The 11615-nt window shown below is 41.4% G+C and overlaps 1 protein-coding gene across 5 annotated transcripts in view; it reads right to left on the bottom strand.

Annotated features, from left to right (window-relative positions):
* Ttn (titin) overlaps positions 1–11615 on the bottom strand; it is a 263732-nt gene that overhangs the window by 53207 nt on the left and 198910 nt on the right. For all 5 annotated transcript variants that reach the window (XM_071619370.1, XM_071619371.1, XM_071619373.1 and 2 more), the window contains 17 exons: positions 11275–11583; positions 10878–11159; positions 10476–10775; positions 10090–10383; positions 7029–9995; positions 6183–6503; positions 5796–6080; positions 5402–5701; positions 4793–5095; positions 4123–4398; positions 3721–4020; positions 3323–3625; positions 2724–3023; positions 1670–1957; positions 1026–1322; positions 633–935; positions 228–533 (listed from right to left, as the gene is read on the bottom strand). In XM_071619370.1, the coding sequence (XP_071475471.1) occupies positions 228–533; positions 633–935; positions 1026–1322; positions 1670–1957; positions 2724–3023; positions 3323–3625; positions 3721–4020; positions 4123–4398; positions 4793–5095; positions 5402–5701; positions 5796–6080; positions 6183–6503; positions 7029–9995; positions 10090–10383; positions 10476–10775; positions 10878–11159; positions 11275–11583 (7734 nt within the window). The remainder of the gene's footprint in view (positions 1–227; positions 534–632; positions 936–1025; positions 1323–1669; positions 1958–2723; positions 3024–3322; positions 3626–3720; positions 4021–4122; positions 4399–4792; positions 5096–5401; positions 5702–5795; positions 6081–6182; positions 6504–7028; positions 9996–10089; positions 10384–10475; positions 10776–10877; positions 11160–11274; positions 11584–11615) is intronic.

The following is an 11615-nucleotide window of genomic DNA, read 5'->3' as shown; positions in this document are numbered from 1 at the left end:
AAGGCATGACATTTTCTTGTGTATACAAAAAAACCTTTCAGAACCACAAATCACCTTGCATTTCCTTTGGCCTGTTCTATGCTACCTTGAAGTACCCACCCAGCTCTCCTAAAATGTACTTCTGGAATTACCAAAGTTAAAACTTATAAATATATAACAGTTCTAGTCTCCCTCCTAGAATACGGTTAATAAGAAAAGCCCTATGTATTTCTCCTGGTCATACTTACTTAAGATGTCCTTGGGGCAGTGTTTATCTGGCACATCACTGGGGTCACTGAATCCAATCTTGTTAACAGCATACACACGGAACTGATATTCCGTGTTTTCCATCAGGCCAGTAACCTCAAAGCGTGTTTTCTGTAGTTTCTCTGGTAAATTGCACCTCACCCAGTTATCAGAGTCAGCTCGTTTGACTTCAACGAGATAACCGATGATAGGGCTACCACCATCATAGGCTGGCTTGCCCCAGGAGAGACTCACGGAGCTCCGGGTTGTATCATATACTTTAGGGAAAGCTGGTGGGCCAGGTGGATCTGCGGAAAACACAAAAATAGAAAACTTTAGTAAAACTTTCCTTCCCAGTTGTTTAATGCTGATTAGAACACACATATGGAACTCCCATGTAGACTTACACAGAGGATCCTGAGCATAAACAGCTTTGGATGCATCACTGGGTTTGCCTGGTCCAGCTTTATTTATAGCTGTAACTCGGAACTCATATTCGGTACCTTCTTGAAGACCCGTTGCTTTTATTGTTCTTTCAATGACAGGTTTTCTGTTGACCTTTGTCCAGTTAACTGCCTGAGTTTCTCGCTTTTCAACCAAGTAGCCAGTGATGGGTGAACCGCCATCATCTGCTGGTGGTTTCCAGCTGACTGTCATATGATCTTTGGTAATGTTGCTGATGACAGGAGGATCACAGCGTCCAGGTGGGTCTGCAGGGATTGATTTGAAAAGTTAATTTCTCAGGCTTAACAGGTAATTTTTAAAAAGGAAAAGGAAAAACTACAGGAAAACATTCTTACCATATGGGTTTTTAGCAATTGCTGGCTCAGTGAAGATTGGATCACCCACTCCGTATTTATTTTCCGCGCAGATGCGGAACTGATACTCATGGCCCTCTATAAGTTTCTCCACGCTGCAGCTGGTGATGGGCACAGTGGCAGAGACTTGAGCCCAGTTGGGCCTGCTGGTTTCACGTTTGTCAACAATATAGTTGGTGATTTCTGAGCCTCCGTCTTCAAGAGGAGGTTCCCAAGAAAGCATTGCACGATCTGAATACATTTTGTTGATTTTAACAGATGCTGGAGGACCAGGCTTATCTTAAAAAAAAAAAAAAAAAAAGGAATGAAAGTGAAGTTTTTCTACTTCCATATAGATTAGAAGTCTGAAGACCTGAGCTGTGGTCTTTATGTCATTAACTTCCTCTGTGACCTTAAAGTTGCTTAATTTTCTAGAATCTGTTTCCACATATGTAAAATTAGGTACCTGGAACATATGGTTTCTAATATTCTTCTCAGCTCTAAAACACTATTCTGAGATAAGATTAATTCTGTGCTTAGGAAATACATAGTAGGATATATAATTTTCTCACATATTACTTTGTAAATCTTATTGCATCTTGTTAACCAAAGCTAAGTGCAGGATTCTAATTAAATGCTTTAGTTACCTAATACTTTAAGCTTAATGGTAGCTGATTTGGAACCGCTTGAATTTTCAGCAGTGATGGTGTAGTCTCCCGAGTCCTTCCGGTTCACACTGAATAGCTCCAAGGTGCACAGGTTCCGCTTCATGGCCATCTTTATGCCTTCTGCTGGTTTTAGTGGTGTGCCATCTTTCTTCCAAGAAACTGTTGGCATTGGTTTACCAAAAACAGTAGCATCCAAGCAAACATTGGTTCCTGCTTTCACAGTAAGCAAAGATTTCATCTCCACACTCAGGTCTATCCTGGGAGGAACTGGAAAGAAATGAGATGAAAAGGAGTTCATGTATGTGAAAATACATAGTTTAATTCTTAATAATAATATTAAAAATTCATATGTTCTCTTTTAAGAATAGGATTTTTATTTATTTTAATAGGCTAATAATTGCATACATTTATGAGATACAATGTGATGTTCTGGTATATGTATGCACTGTGGAATAATTAAGTCAAGCTAGTTAGTGCATCTATCACCTCACTGACTAAGCATTTATCTGTGGTGAGAACACTTAGAATTTACTCTTTTAACAATTTTGAGATGTACATTATTAATTATGGTCACTGTACAATAGATCACTAAAATTTATTCCTCTCTAATTGAAACTTTGAACCCTCTGACATCTCCCCTTTTCCCTACCTCCCTAATCCCCAGCTCTGGTAACCACCAAGAATATGATTTTTTAAAATAATGTATATATTATTTTTTAAAATAATTTCTATACCAAGAAATCTTACAGTGTTGGAAATATAAAAAGTAAGTTCCCATAATGTCATTTAAATGCATTTCTTTGCCGTCTTTCTGTGAATGTTTACTTTTGAAATTATTTAGTCCTGAATGCAGTATCCTGCTTTCTAGTTTAGCATGTTAACATTCTCTATAATCATACTTTTTAGTATTATATAGAAATATCTATTGTTTTCTTTTTCTTTTTTATGTGTGTGTAAACTTAGTATTTTATCAGAAGAAATGAATATCATGAATGTTGTGCATCTTTGCCTATAATATACAATGGAATCTTACCATTCTCTGCAAGGATAGTCACTGGGTCTGAGGGTTCAGAAGGCTGGCTAATGTTTACTGCAGTCCTGGCAATTGCTCTAAATTGGTACTGAGCATTCTCTTCTAAGCCAGTAGCTGTGTACTCTTCCTGGGGAATCTGGTGAGGTGTAGTATTGCACCGGACCCACTTATCACCAGGAAGTTTGCAAGCTTCTACGAAATAGCCAATGATTTTGCTGCCTCCATCATGCTTGGGGCGGGCCCAAATGAGGGATGCACTATTTTTGGTAACATCGATAACTTCAGGTTTCCCAGGAGGATCTAAAACCAAAAGAGATCGTCTCAGCATATATCTTCTTTGCAGAAGTTTAAACTCATAGCCACAGAGGTGATAATGTGAACTAAGTAACAAACTCAACAGGATGACAGTCATCCCATTTTAATAATCCCCCACACGGGAAGCTCTTGAGTCTGTGCTATATGCTTCAAAGAGAGTTATATATAGTAGACTTCCATGGTAAGAGATGGGGCAGTGGGAGGGAGGCTATTCTAGAAAATTAGTAATCTTCAGAGGCCCCAAGATTTAAATGTGCCTCTACAATATTGAAAAAAATACTCACCCACTGGCATTCTCGCCGTTACGTATTCTGTTGGTTTGCTGGGTGGGCTGGAACCAGCTTTGTTTAGGGCATAGATTCTGAATGAATACTCAAGACCTTCCACAAGGCCAGCACAAGGATATTCGGTTGACCTGACAAGAGTATCATTAGCTTTCACCCACAGCAAGCTGTTTCTTTCTTTTCGTTCAATCAGGTAACCAGTGATGGGGCTCCCTCCATCGCTGTCTGGCCTGTCCCACGCAACAAATATGCAGTCTTTGTTCACTTTAGTGACTCGTGCATTCTTTGGTTCGCTAGGAACACCTGGAGATGAAGACAAGGAAAATGCCCGTTTCTGTTTTAAGTAACAGATTGGAAAGAAAACAATTATTTTTTTTCTCTCTGAAAAAAATACATACCAAATGGGAACTTAGCAAGCATCTTTGGAGATGTGAGAGGCTCTGAAATACCAAATCGATTCTCAGCACGGACCCGGAAGATATACTCCTGGCCTGGGATCAGTTTTCCAACCCTGCAGGAGGTTTTTGTGACTGAAGCTAGAGCTGTGACCCAGTCCCCGCGGCTAACATCACATTTCTCCACTATGTAATTGGTGATGTTACTGCCTCCATCTTCTAGAGGGATGTGCCAGGACAGGGAGCAGGCATCCGCATCTATGTCCGAAATGTCAAATGGAGGCTGAGGGGGTCCAGGTGCATCTGTGTGAACCAAGAAGAAGAAAGTGTAAGAATAGGATTTGGTAGGAAAGAATGTTTCTGGTCTTCACATTTCAGTGGCCATTTGGCTCATACTTAACCTACCCATGACTATAACTTTGACTTTCTGAGTGTCTGTCCCAGAGCTGTTCTCTGCTGTCAGGCTATAGTACCCACTGTCTTTCCTAGTAACATCTTTTATGATCAGAATTGAAGAGCTGTCTGCTTTGTGCACTGCCAGGTGGCTGGATGTGACAACTTCATCTTCTCCTTTCTTCCATGTACAGGTGGGATGAGGCTTTCCATACACATGGGCTTCTACTCGGAGTTTCTTCCCAGCTTTAATAGTAATTTGCTCTGGCATAAGGATCTTTGGTGGTACTAAAAAACAAAAAACAAAAATACATTAATTTTGGAGGGATCACGTTTTCTTTGGTGGGGAGCTCTGCCAACGTTTTTCAAATTGTGTGTTGCAACCCCTAGTGGGTTCAAATCAATGTTTGAATTAGAGCCAAAATTTTCCAAAGGAATGAAATAGAATATAATAGAAAATAACAGATGTAGCATATTTAAGGAAAGGTATTGTTTCAAGAAACTTCTTTTATATATATGGGTGCATGTATGTTCTGTGTCATGATTTAAAATTCATTTACTACATGTTACCACTGTTTTCCAAGTATTTCTGGAACCAGATTCTTCAAAGAGAAAAGTCTACATAGCCAAAGAAAATACTAGTGAACTACTGGATGATATTAATGAAACAATGACTACTTACACAGTTGTTCTTTGGCTTCGTATACTCCTTCGGCTTCTCTTGGCAAGCTGACTCCAACAGCATTTCTGGCCACTACTCTAAATTTATATTTCTTTCCTTCCTTTAAGCCATTGACAACGAGGCTGAGATCTTTTACAACAGAATACTCGGTCCAGCGATCTGCAGGCTGTTCTTCTTCTCTGTAACTGATGATGTAGCCGTCAATTTTAGCACCTCCATCACGCAGAGGAGGTAACCAGGCTAACGTAGCACTATTCTTCGTCATTTCAGTCACTTCTAGTTTTCTTGGGGGATCTGGCTCACCTAGAAGAAAAACATGATTTAGAAAATTATCTAGGCAACCAAATCAAATCTCCTTTGTTCATGTACATAGTAGTTTTAATATGTCATTGGCCTCAAAGTGTATGAAACCTGTAGTTCAGCATGTTGAAAGTAAAAAAGTACAAGATGAGGCAGGTTACAGAAGTCTTTCCTGGGTGGGTTAGATATTTACTATGCTATTAGAATTTCCATAAATTAAATCCCTTTCAGTAGTAGGTTAAAATTATATTGGTATCTTGCTAAAATAGGGGTCTGGGGTAAGGAGGAGGAAGGAAGGAGATTACTTACTTAGAGGATCTGATGCTAGCACTGGTTTGGGGACGTCTGTTGGGACGCCAGGGCCATACTCATTGACAGCAGTTACTCTGAAGAAATACTCATTCCCAGGGACAAGATTGGTTACGTTGAAGCTTGTTTTCTTAACTTCTGGGGTAACAGTTGACCACGTCTTTCTCTCTGCCTCACGTTTCTCCACAATATAATGAGTCACTTGGCTCCCACCATCATTTTCAGGAGGGGCCCAGGACACATGGCATGATGTTTTAGTGACATCTGAAACTTTTAAATCGGATACGGGTCCAGGAGTATCTGTAAAGAACCAGAGAATCAGACATCCATGTCTCATCAGAGTCCTTACTAATTTGTTTTTGAAGAGGGAAGAAGAAGTTTCTTAGCAACCTACCCAGTACTCTGACATTTACAAACACAGCTTTTTCTCCTGCGGGGTTCACAAGTGTTAAGGAATATTTTCCAGAGTCATCACGGGTAGAATTGGGGATGACAAGGAAGGCCATGGTGTCAACCAGATCAACTTGTCCTTTTCTGACCACATTATCAATACCCACTTTTCGCCAAGTGACTTTGGGAGCTGGTCGCCCTCTTACTATTGCAAATAGCCGAATAGGGCATCCTGCTCTCACTATGACCAGTTTTCTCATGCTGGCATCCAAATCAATCTCCGGAGGTTCTGCAAATGACATTAAGATTATTAGTTGGCTTTTCTGAATGTGGGAAAATCATGAGAAATGAAGTGAGAGAGAGTGAGTCCAGTGCCACTGGAGAGCCTTACCTAGGATTTCTTTAGGTTTGATAGCCTCCTTTAGTTCTGCAGGGCGCCCAATGCCAACCTGGTTTTGGGCACACACCCTGAACTCATACTCCTGGTTTTCATCCAAGCTGGTAACAGTAAATTCCATGCGAACAAGCTGTGCTGCAGCATTGCACCTTTTCCAGCCTTCGTCAGGTGACATATCTGGTTTTTTGGGTCTCATTTCCACAACATATCCAATAATTGGTGCACCACCATCATAGACTGGTTTCCCCCATCCAAGTGTTATGGAACTTTTGGTAGTATCAACTACTTTGAGATTGGTTGGTGGACCAGGTGGTTCTGAAAATAAATTATATAAAAATGTAGACATGGTTAACTGCAAGTAGTGATCTTCTAATGTGGAGTTTTATATAGTCAATCCTCAATTAATCAGAAATAGTTCATTCACTTTCTCAATTACTGAGTCCTCCTTATTTTCCTTTTCAAAAATTAAAGCCAGGTGCTATGGCACATGCCTGTAATCCCAGGGGCTCAGGAGGCTGAGGCAGGAGGAACCCGAGTTCCAAGCCAGCCTCAGCAAAAGCAAGGTGCTAAGCAACTCAGTGAGACCCTGTCTCTAAATAAAATACAAAGTAGGGCTGGGGATGTGCCTCAGTGGTTGAGTGCCCCTGAGTTCAATCTTCAGTACCCGCCCCTCCAAATTAGAATCTACCATTGTTTTTTTGGTGATTTGCTAAAATGCCTATTTGGGAAAATATTGGCTAAAACAAACTTTTGATATTATGGATTAACTCCTTTATCTAATACCTCTGTGCTTGAGATTAAGAATTGATATAATATCAGAAAAAAACAAGAACATCTTACCTATGGGGTCTTTTGCCACCACCGGTCTTGATGGTAAGCTTGGTTCTCCAATTCCAACTTCATTTTCTGCCTTGACACGGAACTGATATTCATGTCCCGGGAGGAGATTCTGTACTTTCAGACGTCTCTCAGGGATTGCACTTTTGTTAACAGGGACCCATCGCACTCCGTGTTTTTCCTTTTTCTCCAAATAGTATCCTGTGATAGACTTTCCACCATCATATTCAGGTGGGTTCCAAACCACAGTCATTTCTTCTTTGCTTACTTTAGTGACCTCTGGGGGATCAGGGCGACCAGGTCTATCATACTTGGTTTTTGCTATGACTGGTTTACTTTCTGTTGGAGGCCCTGTGCCTATTTTATTTTCTGCACGGACTCTGAAAATATATTCATTTCCTTCTATGAGACGTGTTACTGTAGCACTGGGAATCAAGACATTAGAAGAATAGGTGGACCAAACCATTCGCTTGCTCTCACATTTTTCTAGAATATAATTTTGGATTTCACAGCCACCATCATCTTCTGGTGGATCCCATCGAACAGTGCACCTATCACTGGACACATCAGTAATCTTCAGATTCCTTACAGGACCAGGCTTATCTAAAACATTGACAGTGGCATAGGCCACAAAACTGCCAGCTGTGTTAGTTGCTGTAACTACATATTTACCACCATCACTTCGCTTGGCTTTAGTAAGGGAGAATTTAGATGACTCAGCACTGGTGTCAATCTTGACCCTTGGTGATCTTGTCAAATCTGTAGCATCTTTGTCCTTGGTCCATGCAACTTCTGGAAATGGTTTCCCTCTAACTGCAGCCTCAAGTCTAATGGTGTCCCCTGCTTTGACAGTTAGCACCCCACTTAATTTCAGATCAAGTACTGGTTTCTGTAAGTCTTCCTTCACAACAACTTCCTCTGTCTTTACCCAATCACTTTCCCCACCCTCATTCTTTGTCTGTACTCTAAACTCATAAATTTGGTTTTCAACACATTTGTCAACCATGTAGTGGGTTTCTTTAATGCTTCCTTTATGTACTCTTTCCCAGTCAGTAGAACCCTTCAGCCTTCTCTCAACATGATACGATAGATTTGGGCTGCCACCATCATAATCAGGCCGCCGCCACTTTAGATAGACAAATGTCTTTCCTTTATCTGCAATATGAAGGTTTTCAGGCTCACCTGGCCTGTCAATAGGGTTAATGGCCAGAATTGGAGTTTTTGTTTCAATGGTTGGCCCAACCCCTACTTTATTCTCTGCACAAACTCGGAAATAGTATTCATTATTGGCTAAAAGGTTAGCCTTGATTGATCTCTTGGTGGCATCTGAAGCAACAATCGACCAGCCTTTCTGATTTGGTTTCCGATATTCTACTATGAAATTGGTTATTTCGGAGCCACCATTATCTAGTGGATTTTCCCAAGAAATTGTGCAGTTCTCTTTCGTTACATTGGTAACCCTCAAGTTCTGGCAAGGCCCAGGTCTGTCAAGGACGTTAACAATGGCTGAGCCTTGGGCATGTCCACTGCTGTTCTTGGCTGAGATGATATACTTGCCGTGATCAGCCCTGACAGCTTCTTTAATTTGTAACTCAACACGGGGTAGATCACGAATTATGTCAACCCGCTTTTCTCGGACCAACACTTTGCCTTCCTTAGACCAAGTTATGTCAGGTTCAGGTCTGCCTTTGACTCGAGCAAGAATGTGGATAGTCTGGCCCACTCTGACGGTAATAACGTCACGACAAGTAACATCAAGCTCGACTTCTGGAGGATGGAGGATGTCTTTTGCAAGCACAGATTCTGCTAGTTCTCTTGGTTCTCCCTCTCCCACAATGTTAGCTGCCTTTATACGGAATCTGTACTCATTTCCTTCAATTAGTCCAGGTACCCTGAAAGCACATTGCCTAATGAGTTCATCCTTATTAATCCTGCTCCACTGTGCCGCGCCAGGTTTCTGACATTCCACCACGTATCCTAGAATGGGGCTTCCACCATCACTGAGGGGCTTTGTCCACACCAAGTCAGCCCATTCTTTGCTCTTGTCTTTCAATTTAGGATTAATAGGTGGCCCAGGGGGTTTAATGGGCCGGCAAGCTTTTATTGGGTCAGAACTTGGGGATGGATTGCTCAGTCCTGCAAGATTTTCAGCAAACACTCTAAACTCATATGTGTTTCCCTCATAGAGTCCAGTCACCCTGAACTTCAGGTCAGCTATCGGTGTTTTGTTGACCCTCACCCACTTTCCAGTTATTTCTCGACGTTCCACGTAGTAACCAGTTATTGGACTGCCACCATCAGATTTTGGCAGGGTCCAAGACACAGTTGCAGCATTTTCTGTAATGTCGGTAACCACTGGTTTACCAGGAGGAGATGGAGGATTGAACTTGTGTTTAGCAACAGTAGGTGTGGAGTCAAGGGGAGGACCAACACCCATCTTATTCTCTGCTTTAACTCGGAAAATGTATTCACAGCCCTTCTGCAGATGTGGGACTTTCAGCTTCAGCTTACTGCTTCCTGAAGACACAACACCCCATGTGTCTTTCCTTGTATCTTGTTTCTCAACGATATAATTTATCACAGGGCTTCCTCCATCATCTTTAGGTGGCTGCCAGGAGATAGTCATGTATTCGGGGGTAACATCCAGAATATGGATAGGGCCTGTTGGTGGTCCAGGAACATCAAGAACAGTAAGATGTACAGCTACCGTTTTGGTGCCAGCTGCATTGGAAACTGTGATTTGATATTCCCCAGTGTCTTTCCTTAAGCAGTTCTTGATGGTAAGTACTGATGAGAAGTCGTCAGTTTCAACTGTGTAGTGGTCATCTGTTTTAATCTCACTCCCATCGGTTGTCCACTTTACAGAAGGAACAGGTACACCTCTTATGATAGCAGGGAATCTGACTGTAGTTCCAGCTTTTACCACAAGCCCTTCAATTAATTTCACATCTAGCTCTATAGATGGAGGCACTGGAAAATAAACATGAGGAAATTAGATTTCAATTCTTGCACTATAAAGGATTTAAAGAAGAAAATAAAATAATAATGCCAATCCAAAAATCACCTAGTTTTTCTTGGCATTCTATCGGGATAGTTGTATCAGGGAGCCCGAGACCCACAATATTTTCAGCTTTTACACGGAATCTGTAGGTCTTTCCTTGTTGTAGTCCAGTAACAACGCACTCCAAGTTTTTCACAGTCTTGAACTTAATCCAGTCCTCAGCACCTTCTTCTTGATATTCCACCAAGTATCCAGTGATTGGAGAGCCCCCATCACGATCTGGTTTATTCCACACAAGGGAGACTTCAGTCTTGTCAACATCCACATGATGTAGGTCCTTGGGTGGCCCTGGGGGATCTTTAAAAAAAAAAGAAGAAGAAGTCATGATGAATAAGTAGTTTTCCCAGAGACAGTTAAATGATACTTTGTATCCAGAGAAAGCAACTCACGGAGAGGATCCACAGCCTTGATGGGTTTAGGCGTCTCAACAAAAGGACCACGTCCATATTGGTTCTCAGCAGCTACTCGGAAGAGATACTGATTGCCTTCAGTAAGATGTTTAGCCAAATGACTCTTTTTCTTTGATGTAGTTGAAAGAGGTGACCACTGGGCACTGGCAACATCTTTCCTCTCAACCACATAGTTTGTCACAACAGAACCGCCATCATCCAGGGGTTCCTTCCAAGTAAGGTAACAAGAATCTTTCCTAATTTCGCTGACTTCCAGATCTCTAGGTGGCCCAGGTTTGTCTGAAAAGTGTTAAATTATAGTTATAAAAGGGATTTAATCCAGACAAGAGAAAAAGGTGTATCAAAATATACTTTTAATGGCATAAGGATTAAAATTCTTACCCAATACAAGTACTTTCACTGAGACAGTTTTGGAACCAGCTGGATTCTCTACTGTTAAGGAATAAATTCCACCATCTTCATGGGCAGCATTACGAATTTCAAGCTTGCTGCCGACTGGAGTAACATCAATTCGTGCTTTAGTCGGAGCCTCTCTGTCTTCCTTTTTCCAGGTGACTTTTGGGAATGGCACTCCTTTGATGATGGCACTCAGTCTTAATGTATCACCAACTTTAATGTGTTGTTCTCTTGCCATGTTGGCATCAAGAATCAACTCAGGGGGTTCTAGAATGAAAAGAACAGCACATTCAAATTTGATGAGTTAACGCATGTTAGAATTATGCATATTCAGCCAGGCACCTATTCTCCTTGCACATGCTGATGAAAACATTTTACTCACCAAGTCTGTCTTTTACCAGCACTGGCTCTGGAACATAAGCTGGATCTGATTCACCAGCTTCATTGACTGCCAACACTCTGAACTTATAGGTCTGACCATCCCGAAGACCAGTGACTTTATATTTAGTTTCAGGACACGACTCAGGAGTATGATTGGCTCTTCGCCACTCTTCATCACCAACTTTTTGGTACTCAACAATGTAACCCAGTATCTTGCTCCCGCCATCATGACGTGGTGGCTGCCAGGTTAGGTCAACTGAGTTACATGTTGTATCTACTGCTTCAGGATTCACTGGTGGACTTGGTTTAGCTACATAAAAATTAAAGAAAGGAAAACCAAAA

The sequence above is a fragment of the Marmota flaviventris genome, chromosome 11, assembly GCF_047511675.1.
Source record: "Marmota flaviventris isolate mMarFla1 chromosome 11, mMarFla1.hap1, whole genome shotgun sequence".
Classification (NCBI taxonomy): domain Eukaryota; kingdom Metazoa; phylum Chordata; class Mammalia; order Rodentia; family Sciuridae; genus Marmota; species Marmota flaviventris.
This window is presented reverse-complemented; position numbering and strand designations above follow the sequence as displayed.